Raw genomic sequence first — 27,649 nt, 5'->3', positions numbered from 1 at the left:
GTCAAGTCTTGCCCCATCTTTTCTGTAAGTTCTCTTCAGGTGCTGGAAGGTCACAGTCACGTCACTCAAAGCTTTCTCTCTTCCAGGCTGAACAATCCAAATTTTCTCAGGCTTTCCTCACAGGAAAAGTGCTTCATCCCTCTCATCAACTTGGCGGTCCCTTCTGAATTCACCTGGAGCCGGTGTTAACCGAGTGGAATTCGATCTGAGGCATCTCTTTAAGCACATTTTTATAAACCACTACCAGTCCAATGCACTTCAGCCTGTTGGTCAACACAGCGCCCAGCAGGAAGTTTACCGACCAATTAACAACCCAACGAGGGGCTAAATGCTCCGTGTCCGGCTCGCCGAGCTCCTGAACTCAGCCCTGGCGCTGCTCAGCGCTGCTTATGCCATGTTTGGGGCAGCTCCCCGCAGGCCGGGGAGAGAACCCCTTGTGCCGCGGGTACCACCCGGGGGTCGCCCCAGGGTGACACCGCACCCACCCACGGCCCTAAACCGCGTCCCGGCCCAAAGGGCCGAGAGCCGGAGAAGCCGCTCCAAATCCCGAGGCCTCGCCGGGCCCGCCTCCCCTTTAGGCCTCGGCGTCGCCGTGGCAACAGCGCCTTCAGGCCCCCTCGCTTAGCTGCCCGTGCGCCTGCCTGATCCGCAACACCCGCGGGATCCCCGTTCCCCAGGCTGACTCCCACGCTCCACCCGACCGGGAATCGCTTCCTGATCGCACCGGGACACCGGAAAAGCGGCCCGCCCCCCCCGCCGGCGGCGGCCAGAGCTGCCCCCGCGCCGCCTGACCGAAAACCCGCGCTCCGCCCTGCATTGCGCAAAGGTCCCTCGCTGGGGCGTCCTCGGCGCTGCCTGCGCGGAGCGCGCTGAGGTCCCCGCGTGTCCGCGGCGCTGCCTGCGCGGAAGTGCGGCGGCCCGAGGCGACGGTGCCGCGCGGGAGCGGGGCCGGGGCCGCCCGAGGGCCGGGGCTGGCGGGGGGCCCGGGCGGCGCGGGGGGCCCGGCCGCGGGGCAGCAGGAGGAGCAGGACGACGAGGAGGAGGAGCGCGGCCCGGGCGCGATGGACCAGTGCGTGACTGTGGAGCGGGAGCTGGAGAAGGTGCTGCAGAAGTTCTCGGGATACGGGCAGCTCTGCGAGCGCAGCCTGGAGGAGCTGATCCAGTACGCGGGAGGGCTGCGCAGGGAGATCCTGCAGACCGAGAGTACGTGGAGACCCCCTCCCCCCCAGCGCCCTCCTCTGCCGAGGGGACGCGGCCCCGCTCCTCCGTCCGGGGAGAGGAACCCCAAAATTTGCGCGTTGTGGGCTGGACACGCCTCAAAGCTTCGGGCTTTGTGGGCTGGGAACCCCCCTAAGGAGAGCCCTCGCTGCAGGGACTCCCCACCCCGAGGGCTCTGTGCTGCGGGATGAGCTGGCGGTCTTCCCCCTCGGCTCCCGGAGCTTTGGGGGCGTTGTTGACCAGGAATGTTTACAAGGATGGAGCAGGGGAGGTTTAGGTTGGATATTACAAAAAGGTTTTCCACCCAGACAGTGGTTGGGCACTGGAAGAGGCTCCCCAGGGAAGCGGTCACAGCACCGAGCCTGACAGAGTTCCAGAAGTGTTGGGAAAATGCTGTCGGGGCCATGGTGGGGTTGTTGGGGTTGTCCTGTGCAGGGCTGCACTCGATGGTTCTGGTGGATCCTTTACAGCTCGGCGTATTCCATGGTTCTGGGTTCAGTCCCGGCCCTCCTGCCTCGCGTGTGCTGCTGGAGAGGTTTGTTTGTTCCTGGTCAGCAGGTCTGGCGTGACCCTGGTCGGTGTGTTCATAACCCTTTATGTTGGGTGACAAAGGGCTTGGTCACCCCGGGGGAAATACAGAGGAAATACGGCAGAGCTGACCTGTTTGCTTTCCCCCCTCCGCTCCCCGCCCCCATTTCTTTTCTTTTTTTTGTTTCTCTTTTCCTGTGTCCCTGAGCTGTGTTCCTTTGCCGTGGCTGGCTTTGGCGGTGTTCAGGGTAAAGCCGCGCTGGGCAGGGAGGTAAACAAGCCTCGGCTCTGTGTCACAGCTGATGCTGGGCACTTGCTGTAAACATGGGCCGATTAAACCTTGCGAAATCCCGGAGATGGAGGTACGGCCGTGTTTATTGGAGTGGGAGGGAATGGAGAGGCAGCTGGAGTGATTTACCCAAGGCCATGCAGGAAGCGAGTGATGGCTCAGGGTATAAATAGGAACTTGCAAGCTCCTGATACCGAAGTTGAGAGCAACTGTGCTGTTGCTTTTGTTTTTTTTTGGTTGGGGGAAAACGTGTTTGCCATGGTCCTGTCCAAATACAGGTGCAAAGCTCACTCAGGAGTGTGGATAATTCCAGGAACACAAGCACAAATACGCTGGAGCTGCTCTGTGTGTAGCCAGAAGTTTCTATAGAGAGCAAACCTGGAATTCCAGTTGCGAGGCGTTTATTTGGGCTGAAATAAGGCTTGGTCCTTTTGGCATTGTTTTGAACTGTTTCAATAACTGCTGTGCTGTTTGAAACAGTCTGGGCTTGGGCATTGAGGACAGTCACCAAAATATGTGTCTTCACAAACTGAGCTGCTGGCCTTGCTTGGAGAGCTCTGTGTGTGACCCTCACGCTTGTGTTGCTCTTTGTTGGGCTGGAAAGGTTTGACTGTGACATTCCTGTTGCTGCTCCAGAGCTTTTACTCTCTTTTTAATGAATTTAAAAGGTTCCAGTGGGTGATTCCTTCAGGGTCCTCGTTGGGTTTTCCATCCAAGCTTGGATTAGCAGTTTTTGGCAGTGTCCAGTGAAGACCTTGGACATAATTTCAGCACTTAGAAGGTGATGCTGTCCCAGAGAGTACATCCCAAACTGAGCTTTCTTTTCATGAATGCTCTAGAATGAAGCTAATACATTGTTAGTGCATGCTCAGACATCTGGGGGCTCTTCAGTTTTGTCATCTGAGGGTGAGCTGGATTCATAGGGGCCAAAGTTCTTGCTATTTCCTTTTTTCTTTAACATGTTATTTGTAGCTTTCTATAAAGAACAATAATTTTCAGCTTTTATAAACTGTCTTGTGGATTTTTGAAAATGGATGGAATTGAAAGCAGGCAGATGCCTTAATGTGGAAGTGTAATACAGGAGAAACAGGCTCCTGGATGTAATTTTGAAGGAAAAAAGAAAGAGAAATGAAAGCCCTTACTGCTGAAGAAGAGGTTAGGACAAGATCTGAGAGCAAAGATGTATGAAAAGACCTTAAATAGGCAGCGGATAAAAAAGGAAGTGGGTGGAGAAAAAGAAACTATTAAAAACTGCTTTAACCTCTAAACTGGTTTTCTTCTCCTCCCCTCACACAGAATTTTAAAATGTCTTGAGCTGATTTCATGTTAAAGCCTAAGGGCAGACCAGCCCTATGCTCAGGCCTGTGAATGGGAAGACAAAGTTTGTTTTTCTTCTCTGTTCCCTTAATAAATCTGTCTTTCTGGAGTAGCCAAGGATTGCATATTCTTGGATGGTATAAGTGTGTCTGGCTGAGTAAACTTGGCATTGGAATCTGCTCTGTGCTCAGTGTTTGTGGGCCAATATATTTAATTTTTTTAAATTGTGACTGTGCGTACACATCACAGAGAGAAGCTGTCTCTGTCCTGTGAGAAGCTGTCTCTGTCCTGTGAACCCTGAATTACCAGGAGGAATGGCTGCAGGCTTTCCTCATGCTGATTTAATGCAAGCAGTTCATAGTTTGATTGGAGCTGAACCAGAGGGTTGCAGGGGGGAAACCCTCTACAGCTCTGATGGCTTTTCCTCTGCAGACATTTTCATTGCTTTACTGGAGCTGGGTTTTTGCTACAATGTCATGGGCCAATAATTCACGTCTTTGCTTGGGGTAAAAGCAGGCACCCATGTAGGTTGTTTGGGTTTTAGCTTAATGGCTTTCAGAGAGTGCATTTTAGCCTTTCTGTTTGTTGGGAATGAGTATTTTCATTTTGCTTGTTGCATAATCTCTGGCTGGTCATTTTGCCATGGCAATATTCATGAGGCAGTTAAAGATCCTTCATGTTATTTTAAATATTTGTTATAAAAATTAAGTACCAACTTAAGAAATAATGATTATTCTTGAAATAATTTTGAGAAATTAACTTTTTGGAATAGTTGAGTGGAAATTTTGGGTTTAATTTGGGATCCATAGAATCACTGAAGTGACTGCTTCAGTCCTATTACTACTCCTCACTCATCCACTAAAAAAAAACAACCACAGAGCCCCTTTAGCCTTTTGCCCAGGAGATGATCTTTGGCTTCATGGGACTGGAGGGAGAAAAAAGCATGGTAAAGCTTATTTTTTTTCTTAAAACCCATGGCAGTTGGAAAAATGCTGTTGAAACTTCCCCTTGTGGGCTGGACAGGAGCTGTTTGCTGGTCAGAGGCGAGGTGGCTCCGTGTGTGACACTGCCAGAGTTCAGAAGGTGCCTAGAAAAAGTGGCTGTGAAATTAAATGATTACAGTTTCTTCTGGATTCCCTTTTCCCTCTCCAGAAACTGGGCTCTTAACAAGCTGCTGAAAGTAAAGATGTGTTAAAATATGAAATTAAAAAGGAACAAACTTAGAAAGTGAACACGTTTTCCATAAAGTCCTTCTTCTAAAGAGATATTTTGGTCATTTTGTTTTTTCACATGAAGGCTTTGGGTCTGGAGTATTAGGGAGACATTTCTGAGCTGCTCTCCCACTTAAATTAGCCTTCCCATGCAGTGGAAGTGCTAAGTCTGTGTCCCTAAAGGAAAAATTCTTCATGTAGAATGGACTTTGAGAAAGGAAAGACCTTCAGAGATAGGACTGGAAGGGAGATTTTTCTTGTATTTTTAAATCAAAAGCAGGAAGAAAGGACTGAAGTAAAGCACCAAAAATATACTTTTTTTTTTTTCTGACTCAAGCTTCTGAGTGATGTTTGAATCAAGGCACAGAAGGTGTAAGCTGTGAAGTGCTGTGATGTGGTCAGGGGCCTGTAAGCCTGTCCTGTTTATTATTTCCTTCACAGAGTGGGTCATACAGCAGTGAACCTGTTGGACATCAGCTAAAAAATGTCACTGTTTCTAGAGAATAAATCTCATAACAAGGTCCACAGGTCCTCCAGGGACTGCTTCTCATCCACAGAGGGGAATTGAAAACTGTTCTGAGCTACTGCCACAATTCAGGAAGCAGAAGTTCCATACAGCTCAAACACAGAGTCCAATAGCAGTGGGTGGCTTGTGGGGCAAGAATTAATTGGGCCATCATTAATCCACATTTTGCTTGCACCCTGTTGAAGTTAAACATGGTGTTCTCATGTAACTTTAGGGGCTGTCTAAAAGAAAACTCATCCTGTAGTAACTTCAGTATCCTTCTGTTATGTCCTTAGAGATTTGTGAACTGAGTGCTACTCTGAGATGTTTATTCATCTGCTGTGACTGAGACACATGAGACCTTTACATTAAATTTTTAAACTGTTGCACTTGTTCAGTGTTATTGTGCACTCGACTGGATTCCTAATTCCACAGGAGAGTTTCCATACAGGTGAATTCCTGTACATCTGCCTTCAGTTAAGCTGATCTTGCTTTGCAAATACTGTCTAGATTGCTTTTCTTTAATACCACTTTCTGTCTGTTTATGTTGTTGCATATTAAGAGATACAATATGACCATTTTTTTGTAACAAAGTTGGCAATTTTCCTCTCTTTTGTCTAGATCAAGATGGGGACTTGTCGGGGACGATTTCACTTGTTATGACGCAGTGTTGTAAAAGAATAAAAGACACAGTCCAAAAACTGGCCTCGGATCACAAAGACATTCACAGCAGTGTATCCAGAGTTGGAAAAGCCATTGATAAGGTATTTTTTTTGTGCTTTGACTGCATTATCACATCATAGCACACGTGTGGTGTGTGTCTGCTTCCCAAAATTTGGGTTTTTGCTACAATTATTCTGAACTAAATGTTCTGTCAGCTGCAGGAGCAAAGGCAAGCCAGTGGGCAGCACACACTTGCTTTCAGAACTCACTGCAGACAGTTATTCCTTCTGGGACAGCTCAAATCTCCTAATTTCTTACAGAACATACCCTATAAATACTACAGGATATAGAAATATTTTGCATTTTATCAGTTTAGCAAAATGTTTTCTTCAGTGTATGTCTCAGTAAGAAGTACTGTTGGTTTTTATATATGTATATATATATATATATATTTCTAGTTAATTGCAGTAGCAGGTAACTCTGAAGTCCTATTTTGCAGTTTAAGTGGCTGCCCCATCCCTGGAAGTGTTCAAAGCGACTTTGAGCAATGGGAAGATCCTGCCCATGGCAGGGGGCTGGAACAAGATATCTTTAAGGTCCAACCTAAAACATTCTGTGATTCTGTAAGACCAGAGAATTTTTTAAGAAAGGCATTTTGTACCTCTTACAGGCATGTTACTGATTTTGGGAGCTTAATTTTGTAGCAGTGCTCTTAATGAGCAATAGAGGAGGTTCAGCTTCTCACAGTCTCTGTGTGTAAGTAATAAGATAGGGCAGCTTTGCAAATGAGACATCTGAATTCCAGGTTCAGCAGTAACTGGGATATGAATATTTTTGTAAGTAAATATTAACAATTCTTTGAAATTATACTGAAATGATGCTACATGTATACTTTCAGGCCCTGTTTTTCTCCCCTCTGTTCTCTTACATAAAAATTGTTTGGTGTGAAGGGAGTTTGATACTTTCTGTTGTGGACCTTTTGTGATAGCTTCACATCAGAACGTGACTCTGACAGGGTATAAACATTTGTTCAGCACACAGCACTGATTATCCTTTGGAAATCTCATTTAAACTTTGGTAGCAATGATAATCTTCTAAAATGTAATGTAACAATAATGTGATGAAGAAACAAAGGACATAATGCTGCATTATTAGGCAGAATGTCCAGGAAACTTATATTTTTTCGTTTATATCTGACTGACCATCATGGAGAGTTCAAACTCTGCACTAATAGCTTTAATCCACACGTCACTGTTATCCAAAGCTTAAGGATGCATCTATCTCAAATCCTTGCTGCTGTATCTAAACCAATTAACTTGAGTAAAATTCCATCCTTATTACCAGCTTGAAGCCTGAAATAAATCTATGTAATCTTGTCCTAAGTTTTTAAACTTTCCAGTTCTGCTTTAGCAAGTGGACCTTCTGCAAATACACTTCCAGGTTTGGCCATACTTTCTTCATTTAAATCCTCTGAGGCAGAACAGCCCCAGGTTGTTTGGAGAGGGTGTAAGTGTTCAGTGGAAATTCATGATGGTATTTCTTATAAGCCAAGGAAAATGCTTGTGAGTGTAATGAAGCTTAGGCTTGAGTCTAATCTCCAAATTGCTGTTTCAGTTATCATGGGAATAGTTTTTCCAATGTTCTATCCTGCTGTTTTAAATTTATGTAGTGTTTTTATTTGAAAAAGAATAGATGTAAATAAAAGCATTTTTTAAATTCCAAATATGTTAAATGGTAGAAAGGATCCCATTAATCTGCTCTGTTCCTGTTGAGTTTCAGAAGGGCTTTTTCAGTGAGGTCTTCAAAAATGAGCTCAACTGGCTGTGTGCAATGTGTTTGTTCCTCTGGATTTTCAATCTCATTTATTGTCTGTGGTGTTTGCATTAAAAAATTAAAAGCAGTGGGAACTGCACAAGTCCCCAGTTCTGCTTGTAACAAAGGATGTCATTCTGTGAAGTTCAGAGCACAAGTTAGGATTGTCTCCTTAAATATGTCGTTGGTGGTTTTTTTTTGGTTAGTTTTCCCCAACTGTAGTCTCTTAAGGGGCCTATTTTAAAATACACTCCAAAGTCTAGGCCTTTTTGTCAGATGAATATGTGTAATGTTTAAATGCAGGTGAAATTCAGCATTTCCTTGAACTGTAACATTTGAAGCAAATCTTCCATATGTACTTCATGCAATTTCCTGGTGCTGCTGGAAAATGCACTTGGAACCTGCCAGCAGAGTCCCAAACTGGAATTTCCCTCCCTCATCCCTTCACTGTAATATCCTTAAGCTTAAACAAGTAGAGGTAATTTAGTGTAATTGATGTAGTGAATTGATTCTCAACACATTCTGGTCAAAATACTGCTGCTTCCAAAATAAAACAGTCACTAGAATTTAAGGAAGCACAGTCCTTGTCTTGATTCATAAGGCTGGAGTTTTGTTTCTGTTACAGGTAAGCCCTCACTTATTTTACAGATTAGCATCTCCAAACCCCTGCTTATGGTCTTGGTAACTGTGCATGCTCAGGCACAGGTAAATGGCCTGGTTTGAGATTGGGAAACATTCTGATATTGGTACCCATTCCATGTGACACAGCCAAATGGTAGCTGCTGTTGCATGCAGAATCAATAGACTTCCTATTTAGCAAGCTTGGATTGTGAAAGAACTCGCTGTATTATCTGCCAGTGGCAATTTCAGGTTAAATTTCTTTTTTTCCCGGGTAGTGTTATACCTACATAAAACGTTTAGTCTGGTCAGTTTTTAAATTATTGGAGTTGTTGCTTGTGAACTTGATGGGCTCTAGACTTGTCTGCCTGCAGAATTCACTCTGAGAACAGAAACTCTTAAAGCAAAATGAAGATCAAATTTGGCATCGAATACATTAAAGTCTGAAATGCCAGAGCTTTGTGTTGCTTGGAAAGTTTATCTAATAAACTAAATCTTTTTTCATGGCACTCCTATGTGGATTGCATGCTTCTGCCCCAGGAAAGGCTACCCTTTCTTCCAAAAAAGAGCATTTTCTCCTTTGAAAGGAAATGTTTGCATCCAGTATTTGTCTGTATTGTAGTGGCAATTGCTCTGCTTCCAGAACTCATCATGTCACCCTTGTTCAGCGAGTTGTTATCAGGTGGCTCATTCATCAGCGTTCCTGTAAATCAATTACTCTTCTGGAATGATTCGAATTCATCTCAGAGCGTATTTGATGGGCTGCTAAATGTTCTCCCTCTAGGAGCAATGTGAGCAGTGGTTAAATGCCTTTAGTTAGGAGAATATGTGGACTAAAGGGTAGTTCCTTCCATTTCCCCCTGAATTTTATATCTGTTATAAGGCAAACATTTTAATCCAGTCTTTGTTTTGAAAGCAAACTTTTGCCTAAGTTAATGTTCGTTTCATGTAAAAACTTGTATGTGAACACACTAAAAACATTTACTGAACATAATTTAACTGTACTTAAATACAAAGTCTTTGCAAGTTGAGCTTTATATTATATATAGACAGAGTGAACAGAGAAGAGAAACGAATGTTTTATTTGTCTTTTGAGTAAGAATTCAGAAAGGAGGAGTGCACGAAGTGATGTCAACTGAGTAACTGAGGAATAAAACTGTCCTTAATCATCATCCTTGTTCAAATCCTGTTGTTATGAATAACATGGAGGATTGTATATTGGTAAAAAAGGTCTTGTGTTTGTGATTGTCTTGAAGTCATCACATTCTAGCAATTACTGGTAATGTGCTGTACTTTGTGTCTTTGCTGTATTTAGCACATCATACTGTACATTTTGGCCCTAGACTTGCTAAATAAACTTCTAAAAAAGATGCGTTCCTCAGGTATACTGACACATAGGTTATTTTGTGGTTTTCTTTTTAAGCTTTCTGGAGCTTTTAACTTAAATTCTTTTAACTTTTGAGATCTTATTAAACCCCACGTGCTGTCAGTTAGCAATACTGTCAGCATTTACAAAGCAAAACTGAGGGTTGTAGTCACCAGCAGATCCTGCCTGCGTGACAGTTGTGAAATATATAAGCCAAAGGCAAGTGATAATTTTTTCTGACATGTGGCAGTCGCTCACTGTAATCGGTGCAGTCAGTTCTGAATCTCCTTGGGACCCAGAGGAGGCAGAGCTGTAGAATCCTACATATAATACAGACCTTGGAATCATTTAAAACAAACTAAAAAAAAAATTGAAATGAGAATGTGGTCTGGTCAGAGAATGACTGAGGTCCTCCAGTTTAATGATGGGACTTAATAACTTTTTATGTGACTTGGAAAGATCTGATGGTGGGGTTTTGTAAAGATTCTCAAGGCTGGTGGGTTTGCTGTTTCAGAAGAAAATGAGCATTTTGTGAGAGCACTGAGTACTTGGTTCCATCATCTCTACCCCCAAGCAGTGAGAGTGATATGATAATGTCTGAGGCATAGGTGCAGCTTCACTGTTTGGTAACTGTCCAGAAGGATACAGTTTCTGCTTAGGGGGTTGTATCATTATAGGCAGTTCTTTTTAGATTAATGACAGTCTCTACCCTGGAAGCTAGACAAACAAAAGGAAACTTGTGCATTCTGAATCCTGTCTCATATCCTTCAGTGCTTTGTTAATGGGTTTGTTACCTTCTGGTGGTGGTTGGACACTGAGACCAGAGTCAGCAATGGTGTGAACCTTTAAGGATTTGAATAAGGATTCAAATAAGAACAGTATTATTTAGTCTTCAAGATGGTTTAAGTTTTTTTCAAGGTACAGCTTAGATGTAAACAGCACGACAAGGAGCTTACAGGTTAAGACACTCAAGTGAAAATGTTATTAAATGTGAGACATGAATCAGTGGCAGTAATTTAAATGCTCACCTCGCTCCACCATCTCAGAAAGTTGAAAAAGTCAGTTTGCTAGACTAAGGTTAATGTTTGTCTGCATGTTTGCTGAGAGCCCTGAAGGAAGCAGTGGCTTTGGAGCTGTGTGCAGGGATGAAAAGGCTGTCCCTTTTTCATGATGACACAGAGCAGCATCAAAGGGGACGTGGAGGTGCTGATGAAGGAAATTACTAATTGGTGAGTAGCAGGAAGGTGCAGTGTGGAGCTGAGCTGTGCATGGGAAGATAGCTGGTACCAGCTGGTGTTATCTGCCCTGCCTGCTGTGACAGGAGCTTGTGTTTGTGTGAGGCTGGTGTTCCCATGTTGTCCAGGGCTGTGGATCCTCTCAGAGCCACAGCTGAAGCACTGCAGTTTTCACTGAACTTCTGATTTCTGAGGCTCCTTCTTGGGAGAGAACTGCAGTCATCAGATCAGGCAGCAAGCAATGAACTGACTTCCAGACTCTTTATTTTGCAAGAGGCTTGTTTGAAGCAGTGGGTGAGGATTTTTATTAAAATTAACCTGCTTGCCCTAACATAAAACATGTTAGCACTTAAAAATCCTGGTTTGTATCTTGGATTAGAATGAATGTTCTCCTGCTGCTAAGAGGCAAAGTGCCAAGCAGTTCCAAGTGTTACCAAGGAGTCAGCATGACAATATCTTTAGTTATTCCTGGAATATGTCCGTAGGCCACTGGCCCAAAAATACATGGCACTGGGATCATCTGGGTTAGATCTGAAAAAGATCTCTTGGATCCTCAGAGCTCATCCTGTTGTTGGGATGTTGGGAGTCATGAGAGATTTGAATTTTATTGTTTGCTTGTGGGGAGAAGTGACTTTTTTGCCTTTTCAGCATTGCTTACCCCCCAGATATATAAAAAATCCTTGAGTTAAAGCTTTTAATTGCAATTTCGTGTGCTGTGCTGACAGAGATGCATTGAGGACTCTGTCTTGATTCTAGTATAGGTGGTTTTGTTTTCTGTTCTCTAAACATTTTCAGTTTTCCCATGTGGAAAAAGCCATTTCTGCAGATACTTCCTTCAGAAATGCATCATGGGCTGGAAACCCCTTTAGTAGTTAACTAGATTTCTTACTTTCCAGCTAAACTTGTAACTTGTCGGTGTAATTCCTTGTAGTGAATAATATTCAGACTTGAAACAAGCAAACTAAAACTTTCTTCTTCTTCCTACACAGGAGGTAATGAAGGAAGCTGACATATATTTATTTCACTTTGGAGATAATTGAGGGCCAACTGAGTAACAGGCAGAAGGCATCAGGGTGGAGACACGGGTGTCCTGCATAATTAAAGCAAAATGATGTGGGGTGATTTGCAGCCTATTAAGTGTTAAGTTGTGTGTTTCATTGTGTATTTCAGAATTTTGACTCGGACATCAGCAGCGTGGGGATAGATGGGTGCTGGCAGGCTGACAGCCAGAGGATCCTCAATGAGGTGATGGTGGAGCACTTCTTCAGGCAGGGAATGCTGGATGTAGCTGAGGAGCTTTGTCAGGTAATAAATGTGGATGTTGAAGGTTCTCCACTGAGGAAAATGAACCTTTGTTTTACCTTCCTCATTTAAACGTTGCAGGTTTAAGTATTGAATATTTAAACTATCAGATAACCCATTGTTTTTCATGCTTTAACTAAAAGGTGCCTTTTTTGTTTTTTTCCTTTTCAGGAATCTGGCCTATCAATAGATCAAAGTCAAAAAGAACCATTTGTGGAGTTAAATCGAATATTGGAAGCATTAAAAGTTAGAGTTTTGAGACCTGCACTAGAGTGAGTCTACTCATTTCTTTTCCTCACTTTTTTAAAAAATGCTTTGAACAGTTCTTTAGTTATTCACTTTCAATACTGTCTTTAGTATATTCTGATATGTGCCTGCTTGTCCTTTAAGAGGGTAGTTACTGAGTGGATCTTTCCTTGTGTCATTCCCCATGGGAAGTGATTAGCTAAGGGTCTCTTTCTTAGATTAAGGATTCACTTAAATCACTTGTGGTACTGCTTTAAGGAAGAAACATCACTTAGAGGAAAAGTTAAAGTTGTTAGCCAGTGATGGTGCTTGACCTTCTGTGGTATCATTAGTGAACCTTATTTTAAGAGGGCCCATTGTGAAGGATACTAGGATTTATTAAAGGTGTTGGGTACCACAAAGCTTTGGGGTGAGCAGAACTTGACTTGGGATCAGAGTTCTCACTGTCACCCTCCCTTTCCAGACAAGGGACCAGAGGGTGGAAGAGCCTGGGGCTGGCAGTGGCACTTGTGAGATTCCTCCTGAACAAAGTAATAAGAAGCCCCCTGAAACCCCCTCATCCTGGTTTTTTTTATACTTTTCTAAGCTTAGTTTAGTCTCAAATGTAAGAAAAAAAATCAAAACACAGGAAACAAGCAACCAAACAAAACAACTTAACCAACTTTAAAGTGACCTTTTAAAAATAAAAAACAGTGAAGCCAAAATAGATTCAAAATTTCTTTCATTCCAGAGCATAAATCATATACTTGAGATATAAATTTTTGCATTATTCAGTTAAATACATTTTCATATTAACAAGATTTTCTTTCCCCTTTTACATGAACCAACATGGGTGTGTCAATTGATTACTTACTGGCATCTAAACTAAGTGCAGGGACACTCTGATATTCAAATGCTGGTGTTCATCACTAAATCCTGGGTAATGCCTGTGTGTCATGCAAAGTTTGACCTAAATATTTGGTCTTTAAATCCAGTTACACAGGTGGAGAGCTGGGGTGGTTTATTGCTGTTGAATTGGCTAATTGAAGGGATGCAACACTGATAATACAAGTGAAACAAGATTTACTCTCAGCTACACCAAATACATCTTGTAGTTCAAATAAAAACAGAGCTGTTGTGAAGGATAATCCCTGAGGAACAGTAACTTGCTGTTATGACTGTTCCCTTGAAACCTCTAAATTCATTTCAGCTCCAGTTTGCAGTGCTTTAGGCCTTGCTCATTGCAACTGAGTTGTATCATGTAGTTTCTGCAATTTGTTAAATATTTTTCAAACAAAGGAGAAGGCATGGTCACCCCTCAGAGGAATTTCTATTTTCCAGCTGAATGGGCAGACAATGGGGTGTATTGTCAGCACAGTTTGTGTGTTGGTCTCCCCCATCCCTGTCTTATTTCTGTGTATAATGTTTATTCTGTTTAAACTGGACAGTGCAAAAGCTGTCTGCCTCTCTTGGCTGCTGCTGGGCACAGAGGGGCCTTATTTATAGTGGTGCTGCTGATGTGAAAACCATGGCTCTTGGGAAGGATGATCAACATGTGACAAAATGTCATGGTTTGAGCTGTCTGCTTGGGGAGGCAACCAATGCATTAACTCCTCAGTTATCCCACAGAACTGCTGATGCTTGTGAAGGTATTTCCCTTCTGTTTTCTGGCACACCCAAGTGTTCAGGAGGAGGGATAGAAACCACTGCTGTGAAAATGGCCTCAATATGAGAGAGAGAGAAAGTGGCATTGTGCTCCTTGGGCTAAAACTGGCATCAATAAATAAAGCTTCAGCATCAAGCAGTCCCAGACTGGCCCATTGCAGGGTCAGGTTGCTGACAGGGGTGATGAAGCAAAGTGTCACACGAGGATGATTAATTACAGTCTCCTGAACCAGGAAGTGGAGTATAGCAGGTTTTATCCATGCAAAATTGTGAAAAGCTGGGATTAAAAGGCAAACCAGTCTCTCTGGCTCTGCCAGCGCTCTCTGCTTGTGCTCAGCTTCACTCAGTGCTGGAAAAAAAAACAAACACAAGTGGCACCTGGTCACTGCCATGGGAAGGGAGTTGTCAGATTAATGACTTTTCAAAAAGACTTTCAAAGCCCTGCTGAGGTGATGGAAATTAGTATTTGTGTCTCAAAAAAAAAAAAAAGACACAAACTATATTTGTTATCCAGGTTTTCTGTCTAATACAAATTTCAACACTTAAAAATACTACCTTTCAGATTTTAATAGAGACCAAGACTGGCCATAACTTTTTTGTTTTCCCATGTGGGATGTGGAAGTTGACTTTTGTAGAGGCCTAATGTGGCCTTGCACTCTGAGCTGCATAATCTCTGTATGCCTTCAAGATCCCATTAATTTCCAATTTTCTTCAATTTTTTTCAGTAGTTTGGTGATGGGAAGGGAAATCCAGTTATTTTCCAGGGTGTGTTCTGTCCCTTCAGAGCCCAGGTTGGCCCTCCGTGTGAGGTCCTGGTGGAAATGACTTGGAGGTTCAGAGCTTTGGCTGTAATTTGGAAAAGAGATGCTCTCTTCTCTTCTGCCTGTAAACAGCAAGTTGCACAGGTCCTGGTATTTGCTGGGTCCTTGGGGTGTGATTTAAACTTAATTTAATCTTTAGTAGGCTTTGTTAAATTCAGTTTAACATCTCAACCCCATGTGGGAGCTGAAGAGAATCCTGTGTACCTGTGGTTTGCAAAGTATAGTGTAAATTTTTAAAAAAATTCAGATGGATTTGAGTCTCAGAAGTGAGAACACCGAGTGTCATTTTGAGAAGAGGTAGAAAGACAGGTGATGTGATTGCTAATAATTTTGGACAGTTGTAGAGAATATGTGGGTTGAGTATTTTAAACCTCCCTTGCTGGTTTTTTGTTTTCTGTTGGAAATAGGAACAGCATGTCCCAGACCAAGCACCTCAGGCCTTGCCTCTGTGGTTGCTTTCTTTTGATACAAATCTGTGCTGCCACTCAAAGACCTAAAAATGGAAAGCCTGCCTAAAAGCTAATTTGGAAAAATAGACTCGACCTCAGCAAGATGAAGTACTCTGTCATGTGGGTGCAAATATTGGCAGGGAGAGGACGGAGCTCTTTTGATGCAATAAAGATTAATATCTCATTGATGGCACTGTGGACTAGTCTTAGTATTTATTTATAATAGTTTTTTGTCCTTCATCTGCTTATTAGTCTATGTTGTTAACTTCAGGTTCTTGTTTTTGTAGCTGGGATTGAACTTTATTGCCATAATATCCTGTTTAAACTGCACACTGACCATAAAAATACAATTAACACCCCCCCAAATTGTGAAACCACCCCAAAACCCACTCACCACCCATGGTTAGTGAGTGTGCTCTTTACTCCTTCCTGATGGAGATTGAGGAAAATCTGAAACTGCCTGAAATTGGGGACAGTAGGGCTTGTTCTTAGTTCAAAGGCTCTATTTTTCACTGTTTCCTACTGAAAGGTTACTGTGTCTTTACAAAGCCTTGCCAGTGAAGTCAGACTCTTGATCCTTCCACCACAACAAATTGAAAGTGGATACTTGCTCATTAATGCTACATCCTAATGCAGCAGGCTGACTTGCTTTGAAAGCCTTCCCAATACAGTAAGAATGCTTAATTTTCTCATTTTAGTATTGATTGAAAAGAAGCCTCACATAGCCTGTTTTTTTTAAGGAACACAGACTTCCTCACTTCCTTGCTAAAAAGTGAAAAGCTTTTTGCTTAATAGGGCTCCCACAGTGAAAATAGTAGAACTAATTAACACTAATGAGAAACAGATGTATTGGAGAACATTGAAACTTGAGGTTCTTAAGAGAAAGATTGGATTGATTTAGGCCTGACTAAATGGAATTAAAGAAAAAAAATCACCAAAAAACCCTTCCAAAAAAACAAGAAAGGGATGGATAAATTCTAAATAATAAAGAAAAACTTGTATAAAATGCTTTGAAAATTTCAGTTCATTTTACACTATGTATGTGTAAGATTTCTTTCATGTTATTTAGGAGCCAAACATTAGTGTTGTCATGGTGAACGAGACACAGAAAATGAGAATTTTTTTTTTTTTTTATTTTTCAAGTTGAAAATAACACCGAAAGCAAAGTTTAAGCAGGAAAAAATGTGATATTTAAACTGATTTCCCTTCCACCACTGTGAGATCTTGATAATGTCTGTCTTTGAGGCCCCATAGATGCAGTTCCCCTCTCCAGGGCAACAGATGCACACACACAAACACAGTGACTTAGACAACATGTTTGGTGATTGAGGATGTTGGGAAATGTTCTTGGTCAAAATTCTTGACATGCAGCTGAAGAATTGTCAGTAATTGTTAAGATTCAGAGTGCTATTAATTGAAATACAATAGATTTGAGCTATTTCTGCCTTATATTGTGCCTAATTTAGTCTTGCCTTTCAGCCAGTGAAAGTTGAATTTTGCAGCGCTTAACCTCTACAGCAGCACCAGAATTAACCTCGTCCACATTTTGAGCACCCTTTACTTGTAAAAGGCCTTGCCATTTTCTGTGCTCTGCAGAGGCTCTCAGAAGTTGAGGGAACAGTCACATTTTCCTTGAAATAGATGGTAGATAATAGATAATTGCAATGATTTCATGTGGTGTGGGCTGCCACTAAATTACTCTGGTGTCACATCCCATTGTGCCTCCTCTCTTCTTCCAGGTGGGCGGTCTCCAACAGAGAGATGCTCATGGCACAGAACAGTTCCTTGGAATTCAAACTGCACAGGTTATATTTCATTAGTTTATTGATGGGTGGAACAGCAAATCAAAGAGAAGCGCTTCAGTACGCGAAAAACTTCCAGCCGTTTGCCCTGAATCACCAGAAAGGTAAATTTGTGGTCACATTAAGGGGATTTAAAGCTCTGGGGTATGGCACCTTGTAGTAAAACATAAATCATGTTGCAAATATGTTTTTCTCCATTATTTTCAGTTTGTTAAAGGCTTCTTCTTTTTGAATTTATGATGCATAACCCAAATCGTTACAATTAGCATTATCTTTTTTCTTTTTTAAGAGGGCTCAAAAATGATATCTGAAAATTCACACATTTGCTTGAATTTAAGGTTTTTGACTCTTTAAATAAAATGTAGATTACATCTAGAATAGGCCTGCTGCCAGAGTAAAGTGCTAAAAATGCAGAGGAATGTTCTTGGAATAGTCATCTGCTATTTTCTGCTGCGTGGGGTAATACAAAGAGAAATTAAACTTTTGAAAAATGGAGAACATGTGACTTAAATGAACCATCTGAAGCTGAATCCAACAAAGCCTATTTTTTAGGGTACTGTGTGTGTCAGATAAGAAAGCTTACCAAAAAGGTAAACCTGCTAGAAACAAATTCCAAGGCAGCACACCTTGGCAAACTCCCCAGCCAAAAAAGCAGCAGGAGCGGAGCTCTCCTGGCTGTCGTGGCTGTAATTGTTTTGTGTGGAGGTGAGGATGTGTGCTGTTGATCAGATGTTTCTGCCTGTTTTCCATGTGAAAGCTACAGCTGCAGACACAATCTCTTGTTTGTTGCCCAAACTGTGCTGTTGTGGTCCCTCGCAGATATCCAGGTGCTGATGGGCAGCCTGGTGTACCTGCGGCAAGGCATCGAGAACTCCCCGTACGTTCACCTGTTGGATGCAAACCAGTGGGCTGACATCTGTGACATCTTCACCAGGGACGCCTGTGCTCTCCTGGGCCTCTCCGTGGAATCCCCTCTCAGTGTTAGGTATGCTGCTTTCCTCTTGCTCTTGACAGCAGCTACTTTGTGGCATGGTTCCTGTTTCTTGTTGAGGACAAAAGAAATTACTTTTGAGCAGTCTTATCTAGCTTGCATTAAATACAGAATATAGTTACGATTAACAAGATCTGCAAAGATTAAAAACCAGAAATTCCTGTGTGCTGGGCTTTCCCCTGCACCACTGCAGCTCAAGAGTAAGCATTCCTGGATGGAATTTATCTTCCATAGTTTAGACATGACTGAGAAAGATGAGGCTGGCAATCAGCCAGTTATTCCCACAACAAATGTGTGACAACTGTCCCTGCTGTTCAACTGAAAAATAACCCTGAAAATGTGGCCGTGATTCCATCAGCATTTGATAATTTTGGTCTTTAATCCACACATTATTGGTCTTCTTCTTAGGAGAATGGTTAACAATAACATTGCAGTTTCAGCTGCTGAAATTTCCAAATTGTCTGCTGGGCCTCTTTAGCAAAGGAGAAAGAGGCACTTTTAAGCTCAGTAGCTAATCTGACAAAATGCAAATCTGTAGGAGGCTGTTGGAAATATGAAGAAAACCCAACCTAATCTCCTTCTAGCTTCTTTGAAGATAAAACAGATTAGCTGCTATTTAGCCTTTGCCTGTCAGTTCCCCTAGTACATTCCCCTGATGTTCTCATTTTCATTTGAGATGTTAAATAGAAAATAAATCATATGTATCTTTCTAGGGTGAATTTGTTACTTAGCAGAAGCTTAACCACTTCCTCTTTTTTGTTTGTTTGTTTTGGCTTTATTTTTTCTTTTTGCTGTTTCCATTCGCTATTGTTAGACTTCTGTGCTTGGTTTAGAGCTCTCACATTTGTTAAGCCTTCTGCTTTCCCTGTTTGTACCCCAGTCACAAAATACAACAGAAACAACAAAGGGAGCACTTCAGACTAATCGTTTTTCTACCGTAAACTTTCAAGTTTCAGTTGGAGTGTTTTGTAGGTATTTAGAACTTAAATCTCCAGCTTTTCACTTCCATCTTCCTCTTGTTTCATTCAGATAACCAGCAGTCCTTTAGATTTTCATTGCTCATGCACTGATGCTGCAATGCAGTTTTCAGAGCAAATGGCAAAGAGATTTTCGGTGAAGTGGAAAATCCTTGTTACTGATGTTTGGAGTGGTTGGACATTTGCTCTGCTCCTGGTGTGGAATTGATTTTGCTGAAATGTATTGACTGTATAGGTGATATTGATGTTTTTGTCATAAACAAGGCTGTTGTAAGCTGGTGTGACCTTGGAGTGCTGCAGGTCCTTTAGGAATTAAACAAGCTTGAAGTGAAATCCCTGCTGTAAAATATTTTGCTTTCTAGAACATGAGTAGCAGGCACTTTTTTAATGCTGATTGGCATCTCAGTATTTATCTAATCCTGTACAGGCCTCATGGTCTGAGTTATTATGTGGAGACAGTGAAAAACCTGTTGTGTTATAGAGGTTGTGATTTGGAGTCTTAAAGAACTATGGGAATTTGAATTTACTCTTCACTTGTGTTGTTATATTCTGAAAGGGTTCTTCAGAGATGTTTTCACACAAATACTATTTCTTACACTTTTCACAGATTAACTCATGTTACACTCAGGGCTGAATTAATGAAAAAGCAAAGTGTAAGGGTTAAAATGGCCAGTTGGAGGTGAGAGATAGAATTTATTTGTACTTACGTATTTTAGTTTAGACAAGAGATCCACAGGTTTCAAGTAGAGGAAAGGCATGACTTATGTGGACAATAAAACTTGCACAAATAGTAAAATAATCTGCCAAACAAATAGAGCAGGCTGATAGTAAGGTCAAATCCTGTTTCTCTTGCTGGTGATTTCCAGTACTGTCATTAGACTTAAATCCATCAAATCATCTGTTAATTTGTGGAAACTGTGTCATGCTTTCTGTTATAAAATATTGAAATATTTCTAAATAATGTGCTAAGTTCTGGTAGTGGGAAAATCCCAGAGGTGGCTGAACTGTTTGTTGGGACACAGACTTTGGGCAGTTTTATACTGATTTTTTTATCACAGGCCCTGGTTTGCTTCCTTTCCTTACCTACCTGCTTTTCCTACATTTCTTTTCTTGGTGTAAGGTGCAGGTGGAAAGACACGTTTCTTTACATGGTAATTATGTGTAATTAAAGGATTAGGGGTTGTGTGTACGAGTGGGTTACATGGAAACTCTCAGGCTGCCTGTACTCCACCATAGCTGAGAACAACCTCCTGTCTAAATTAATGTGATGTCTTCCTCCTGCACAGCTCAAAATCCAAGTAGGTGGTAGAAGAAATCAATTTATTATAAATCTCAGAGGAGGGATTAACTGTTGTTTTCTGTCCAGAATGTAGTACCTGAGGGCTCCAGCCTAAAATACATGGAGAACTGATAACCTACCCCAAAACTCTTGCTTGTCTGTACTTCTTAGCTCCCTCCAAGTATAACAAGATGTAAATGAAAAAATACAAAACCCTTGTGTCCCAGTTAACCTTTAAAACAGAAATGTGAGAAATGCTGGTTTTCTAACATGCCCTTTATGTCCTTTTTCTGCAGTTTTTCAGCAGGTTGTGTAGCATTACCAGCTCTAATCAATATCAAGGCAGTTATTGAGCAAAGGCAGTGCACAGGGGTTTGGAACCAGAAGGACGAACTCCCGGTGAGTGGGTGCTGAGCTACCCCTGGGGCAAATTTCTAAGGGGAAATGCTGTTTGCAGGTTTCTTTTGTGCTGTATATTATGGGATGTTTTACATGGCCACCTCCTCTGCAGCTCTGGGGCTTGGGGCTCACAGACACTGCCCCAGACACACAGACACTGCCCTCAGCACAGGACTCCCACACAGCACTCACCTCAGACATAAGTACAGACAGCCAAGATGCCTTCCTGCTCCTTGGCTGGAAATGATTGACATTTCACCAGTGAAAGCACAAACTCCAGATGCACAGGCAAACATGTACTCATGGATCCTCAATTAGAGCATGGCCCTCCTAGCCCCTTTTACACCCTTTTCCAGCTGGTCCTCTGCAGTCTCATTCCCCTGCACATTCCTCTTACAGTTAATTTAGTTTTACTGGCCCCCTCTTCTCAGAGACCCTCAGGTTTAGATTTGTATCTGTTGCAAAGTCCAGGTTTGGTTGCAGTTTTTTGATGACCTGTCAAGGTTGTTCTTACTATCTCCATTGTTTCTGTCCATCAGGTTTGTACCTCTCAGTTTTGTTTGTTGCTCCCCCTTTCACTTGTTATGCCCTTTTGCACTGAAAAGGTCTTTGATAAATGACCTTAAAGAAACTGATGCTCTCATGTTCCACTTACCCAGAGATGTTTCTGTATAACTGGAAAGAAAATGGATCCCACAGAGAAACATTCACTTCCCCTAGGTAGGCTTGAGCTGAGTGCAGGGCTTGCTTTGCACTGGCTCTTTATCAGGCAGACAGGAGATGAAAGAATTAGTGCTGCATCTGGGGACATGGGAATTGGGATCCAGTGCATTATGCTGCCAGCACATCTCATTTATATCAGTTGAAATGAAGTTCAGTTGTTATGAAACCCCAGTTTCCCTTTATAGCTCTTACTCAGTGTGTGCAGCTCTCCAGTGACCTGCTCCTGATTTGGAAAGGAAACTTATTTAGTGCAAACTGGGCATGAACTGAGTTAGCCTCTTTGACTGCAGCTGGAAGAGATTCATTTATAGAGTAAGGATGAGTGTCGAGTTTTCTCCCAGCTGTGTTTTCTGTAATGCTGAGAGTGTAACCTCTGAGTGTGACAGATTCCTGCCTTGCTTTCCAGCCAGGAATAAATAGCTAGGAAGCATTTGGAAAAAGGTTGCTGTCTGTTGCAAACCAGTTAATAATACATGTGTGACTCCTTGCATTTTCTAAACTGAAGGGTCTCTAGTGTGTTCTGCTAAGGCAGTATGGGGGTGGAAAACCTTACTTTCGTAGTGCAAAGACATATTAAGTAGCAGATTAAGACATGAAAAGGTCACATTGTCAGGTTTTGTTGAAGGTTAAACCTTTGGAATAGAGGACTGGTCAGAGACAGGTGCTTCAGGTACACAAGGTGTGATCTTTGCAGTTCTCAGTTAACTACTGAAGTCACAGACCTGTTTTGCTCTATGTCCCTTTCTGCAATAATTTTGTTGTCATGGCAAGAGTTCTGTTGCACAAGTATCTTCTGTGTTGGTACTGGAAATTAGTGATTGTGATATACTTTATTATTCACATGACATGAAGGTATTGGCAGAACCTTTCAAGAAGCTGTAGAACGTGAATATAGTCAATCCAAGGGTTTTTCTCTTTTTCAATTTTTCCTCTAAAATCAAATCTATAAACTACATTTTATTTCCTATCCAGTGATTTCCAGAAAGTCTTGATGGTTCAACAGCTCAGTTTTCCTGCCACAGAATAGATCTGCAACAAAATTTGCACTTGTCCCTTGGCAGAATATGCTGTTTTGTTGTTACTCCCCATCCTCAACATAAATCACCATTTTAAGATCACAGTTAAGTATTTTTGGCTGGGAAATTGTCAGGCTTCCACACAATGGATTTAGTTGCTTTCACAGCTGAATTGTGAAATCTGTTAAGTTAATGACCTAAAGGGATACTCTCTGGAAATGTAACTTCCCAAGATAAATTTTTATATTAATTTCTTTCACAGATTGAGGTGGACCTCGGTAAAAAGTGCTGGTACCATTCAATATTTGCCTGTCCCATTCTTCGTCAGCAAACAACAGATAATAATCCACCTATGAAATTAGTCTGTGGTCATATTATATCCAGAGATGCTTTGAATAAAATGTTTAATGGCAGCAAGTAAGTACCATTCTTTTATTTCAAACAACATAAAGACAAGGACACATCTTAAGACTGGAATACTGGTTTTTGGCAGTCCATAATTATGTGATTGGTGGAAGCTTGTTAATCTTGGAGAATGGCTTGAAAGCTGGATAAGCTGGGTTGATGCACTGGAGAAAAGCATAATAAAGTCTCTGGTGTTGTTGAAAGTGAGCTTGCGTGAAGGAATGCAGTGAGCAGAGTAATTTTTCGCATTGTAACCACCATTGTGTTGTCTTAAATTCAAACTGGAAGGATTTATACACAGTTTTTTCCTTGGGAGCAAGGTTAGTAGTGCATGAAAAATTTCTTGAAAAATAAAATTAAATCTCTGGGGGATATATGGCTTACTGATTGAGCAAGGAGGGGAATTATAACTGTGGAAATACTCCTCCTTAGATATCTGTGGGGTGCTTCAGGCTTTTGGGAAGCAGGAAATGGAAGAGAGAAATCTATACAGATTTTCTTTGGGAAGAACAGTGGTTATTTGGATTGAATATATAAAGCTTCTGTGGAGGCTGTCAGCTTAATTTAGAGCTGTAAGTCATTCTGGGAAATCCAGTGTGAAAATAAGTGAGACTATGAATTAAAATGTCAAGTTTGCATTCTGTGCAAAGTGATGTTTCCATTCTGTGCCCTGTCAGAAAAGTCTTAAGGGATGCCTTTGTGGGTGACTTTGGTAACTTTAGCCATTTTAAGCTGTAAACTTGCTGCTGCATCATTCCTGTCCCTGATCACTCATTCCTGGTGCTTTCATTGATCAGTTTTACTGAGAGCACAGCTCTGACAATATTAACTGTGGAGGAATGGGTGGGGGGAGAAGGTAAAATGCCCAAGCATAGGAGATACGGGGCAAAATGGATCAATGCTTCAAAAAAGAATCAATTTCTTCAAAAAGAAGAAATATTTTAAGTAGGTGGGATTGTAGGAGGGGAGACTTCAGCAGGGAGACCAGACTTGACCCTTCAGTCATAGCCTGCAGGAGCTGATCTAAGTGGGTTGGAAAATCACAGCATTTTGGGGACCAGACACTAAAATGAACTGGATATTGAGGAAGCCACAGTGAAAGCCACCAGCTGATTTAAAATTACTGCAAGGCCAGGCTGCATGGGGCTCCAGATAACCTGGTCTAGTGGAAATTGTCCTTGCTCATGGCAGCAGAGTTGGAATGAGATGGTCCTTAAGGTCCCTTCCAACCCAAACTGTTCTGTAAGTCTAAAATGCAGCAAGCAAATCCAAAGGTAGAAATAGTTACTATAGAGAAATTGCTCTTTATGATAATCTAATAAATCAGGGACTTGTGGGTGGAAGGTGAGAGACTATAACTAGAAGGAAAAGCATGGTAAGTTCCATCTCAGCTAAAGGTAATTTCTAATGGAGCCAAGTGTGGTGGCTTAAGAGTGCAATTTTTTCCTGCTCCAGGGGGTAACTCAATACCTTTAATGCTGTGTTGTCACACATTGCCCCAATTCTAACACATTGTCTTTGTCCCCAGATTAAAATGCCCCTATTGTCCCATGGAACAGAGCCCTGGAGATGCCAAACAGATATTTTTCTGAAGAAAAGTTTCATTATGCAGTTTGTAAGTGACGCTCTGGATTTCAGGTCCGTTTCAGGAGAATTAAAATACCCTTGTACTCTTTTATGCAGCAGACTGAGGACTCCTATGTTTGTATAAGCTAATGCTACAGAAACTCTGCCAACATTTAGTATACACATACCAAGTGGAAATGCTACAGAAATATTATTACCATAGGGCTTTACTCTTGGTCTCCATACCTGATCAAGTTACTACACCAGCAGTTGTCATTCAATGCAGGTTTTTGTACTTAATTATATGGTGACTTTTTACTTTTTAAAAGCAGAAATTGATCACCCCCATTTGTTTAATATTCTTCCTGCTATTATTCTATCATTTTATTGATAACTGTCATCTTAGAGAATGTTTGTGGACAAAGTTTTATTTCCTGTAATGTGTACATAATTAAAGGTAAATACTTCAGAAAAAAAAAAGTTTGATAAATTGAATAGTCGTTATAAAACTAATTTGTATTTTTTTCGCTGAAAATGCTGTGATATATTCTGAGTTTTTCTTTCAAACTTTTTTTCAACTTTTACATAAAATTCAAAGTAAATGTGCATATATATAAAGTATATAAAATATATAGCCCCAAGGGGCTACCTGTTGAAATCCATCACTAATTTATAAGGGTGATGTGTGGTTAAACTTCTACTGGGGCAGAGAGGGAATAGGAAATCCTGTTCCTCTGGTTTCACGATGGAGAAATGTTTGTGTAAGAGAACATTCAATAAATTCTGAAGTGGAAATGCTTTTAGTCAATGACATTTGCTCTCTGGCCTTTGTAGTCATGTTCTTTGAACTTTGTATTCAGGATTAGGCTATAAATGTCACGTTGCTGTATAGTTTAATAGTCATTATAGTGTGCTATTTATAAACAGTTATCAAAACCAAATAAATTGTAGAAGTATTCATTGTTAAATGGGGGGAAAGCATGTTCTGATGCAATCTACTGATCACAACTCTGCACTTGGCAGAACTGGGCCCTACATCATATATTAGGAGGTAGCAAGTTTTCTGTAGCTTGAGAACACTTTGCTTCTAGCCTTGTTTTTGTAGTAGAATATTACTGCCATTGCCACTTTCTCTGCTAAATTTGTCATATTGTTGACTAGGTAAATTTGTACTCATAAAGGAGACGTAGATCACGGCAGTTCAATCTTTTTTAGTGTGCATATATTTGTATTTATTGCACTGTCCTATAGTAGGGCAAGCAGCCATATAAGGCATGCAAAGCTACATGTAAAATTATATTTCTGTATTGTGTAGTTCAAAAACAACAACAACCAACCAACCCCACGCTTGTCTGGTTGAACACTGACACACTGGTTGAATGCACTAGCACAATGCACTACAGAGAAGACGTCTTTGGGAAATCCACACCTTCTGAATTTGTCACCTGACTGCAGAGACTTGAGTCGGACTCTTATGGGATCAGTGACAATGGACAAACTTACAGAGACATTATAAAGTGAGGAGCGAGTCAAGGCACACAGATTTTAAACTTCTGATGTGTTTGATACATGTGGAAAAAAAAACAGGTGTGTGATTTTCTGCAAAACTTACATTGTATTCACACTGAGTTCTAAACAGCCGCGTTACCAAGTGGTCAAATCAACAATAAACGGGTGAGGATATTATTTTCCATGTAGGTTTCCTGGTCTTGCTGAAATTGCTTTTAATACTTTCTTTTGACTGGAATTCCTTAATGCTTTGGATCTCTATGAAGTGATTAAAAACCCAACAAACCCAACCAGTAGTAACAAACCTCCGCACAACCAGCCTGAAGTATGAGTGCTGCATCTTTCTTTGTTACACATTGATGGTGTTTTAGTACTGGTGTGAACACCAGTAAATGTTGATAGCTTAGAGCCCAAGGCTGGAACAGTTATTAAATGGAAATAGGGTACAAATTCACCTTGGTTATTAAATATCACCTTAACTAGTGCATGTTATGGATCCACAGTTAATTCAGAAACTTTGTTTTCGCCAGATCTTTGCCATTCTTTCCCTGTCTGCCTGTACATTGACTTAAAAATCCTTGCCTGCAGTTGTGCAGCTCCACCAACAGATGATGCTCATGGTTCAGTACTGGGAGCGTGCGTGCTCACCCTAATGGGAGGCTGTGCTGGGCACTGGGGAAGCAGTTCTGCAGTTTGGGTGGCACAAAGAATCCAGTTTACCCTGTGAAGTTATGTGAGTTCTCTCCTGCTACTGCCTGTTGTGCTGCTGGTAACTGGAGAACGTGCTTGCAGGGGAAAAGTGAATAAAACTCTGTGGTTTCCATACTTATTTTGGCATCTGATGGGTGTGCATTGTCCCTGTCGGAGTGGGAATATCCACAGTAAAAAAGGATTTGATTTTGAAGCTACAGTGGTATCTGAGATGTCTCTGTTACACTTTTGTACCTTGCTGTGATTGTGAAATTGTGAAGCCTTGAACTAGTCCCCAGAGTAGCCCTGTGTGTCCCAAGTGCCTTTCAGTGCAGCAGGATGGAAGTGAAGACACTCAGCGTGTTTGTATCTGCATCCAGATCACCATGCCACCCCTTGGACCTCTGGCCTTGCAGCTGGTGCTTCTCTCCTTTGCTCTGAGCAAGTGCACCATTGGTGGTGTGGATGGGCATCAAATCAGGAATTTTTTGACCAAGCTTACATCAAGTTTAACTTATGGGTGCTCTGAAAATAATGGGTGTTTATAAACTTGATTTTCATAGCAGCAGCTTGTTCGTAGTGTCAGTTCAATGTCTATTAATAGACTTGAATTTTAATATTTATAAATGGCTTAAATAGGGAATGTATTGTGTTCTTTTGGTGTTTCAGGTCTGACTTGTGTTATAAAGCATTATCAAAACTGCAGAAGAGTAGGAAAGGAAAGTAGCACACAGCCTTTTTAAACTTGAAAGGTATTATTCATTTTTGCTTGTCATTCACACAAAGTTCATGTCCTTACCTTTTGTTAGTACTCTGGATGTTCATCTGCTCTCTGAAGTATTTTTTAATTAAGTCTTTTCCTGCTGTGACCTCAGCATTGCACCTTGCAGCTAGGCATGGATGAACTAACAATCTTCCCTCCTAAAGCACTGTTCCTCTATGGAAACACTGTATTGATTTCAGCCTCTTCTCTGCGAGGATAATTAACGTGTGGAGAAGCTGAAGTGGATGCTGTGTGTTACCAGTAATGAGTCAGAGTGTCTGATCTCTGTTAGCTCAGACCTGTCT

The 27,649-nt window shown here is 41.5% G+C and overlaps 1 protein-coding gene across 1 annotated transcript; it reads left to right on the top strand.

The window, feature by feature from the left end:
• Positions 1–889: 889 nt before the first annotated feature.
• RMND5A (required for meiotic nuclear division 5 homolog A) lies at positions 890–26,079 on the top strand. The gene is made up of 9 exons (XM_063401413.1): positions 890–1,203; positions 5,690–5,832; positions 11,933–12,067; positions 12,236–12,336; positions 16,964–17,130; positions 17,846–18,011; positions 20,570–20,672; positions 22,674–22,828; positions 24,345–26,079. The coding sequence occupies exons 1-9, from the start codon at positions 1,062–1,064 to the stop codon at positions 24,406–24,408; spliced, it is 1,176 nt and encodes a 391-aa protein (XP_063257483.1). The 5' UTR covers positions 890–1,061; the 3' UTR covers positions 24,409–26,079.
• The last annotated feature ends 1,570 nt before the right edge of the window (positions 26,080–27,649 follow it).

The sequence above is a fragment of the Prinia subflava genome, chromosome 7, assembly GCF_021018805.1.
Source record: "Prinia subflava isolate CZ2003 ecotype Zambia chromosome 7, Cam_Psub_1.2, whole genome shotgun sequence".
Taxonomy (NCBI): Eukaryota; Metazoa; Chordata; class Aves; order Passeriformes; family Cisticolidae; genus Prinia; species Prinia subflava.
Note: the sequence above shows the minus strand (reverse complement) of the source record. Positions and strands in the feature narration are given on the sequence as shown.

Bases quoted from the DNA above. Each gene is read 5' to 3' on its own strand.
- RMND5A (XM_063401413.1), top strand. From the start codon at position 1,062: ATGGACCAGTGCGTGACTGTGGAGCGGGAGCTGGAGAAGGTGCTGCAG. The intron at 1,204-5,689 runs GTACGTGGAGAC...TCTTTTGTCTAG, and splicing joins GGAGATCCTGCAGACCGAGA to ATCAAGATGGGGACTTGTCG. The intron at 18,012-20,569 runs GTATGCTGCTTT...CTTTTTCTGCAG, and splicing joins GAATCCCCTCTCAGTGTTAG to TTTTTCAGCAGGTTGTGTAG.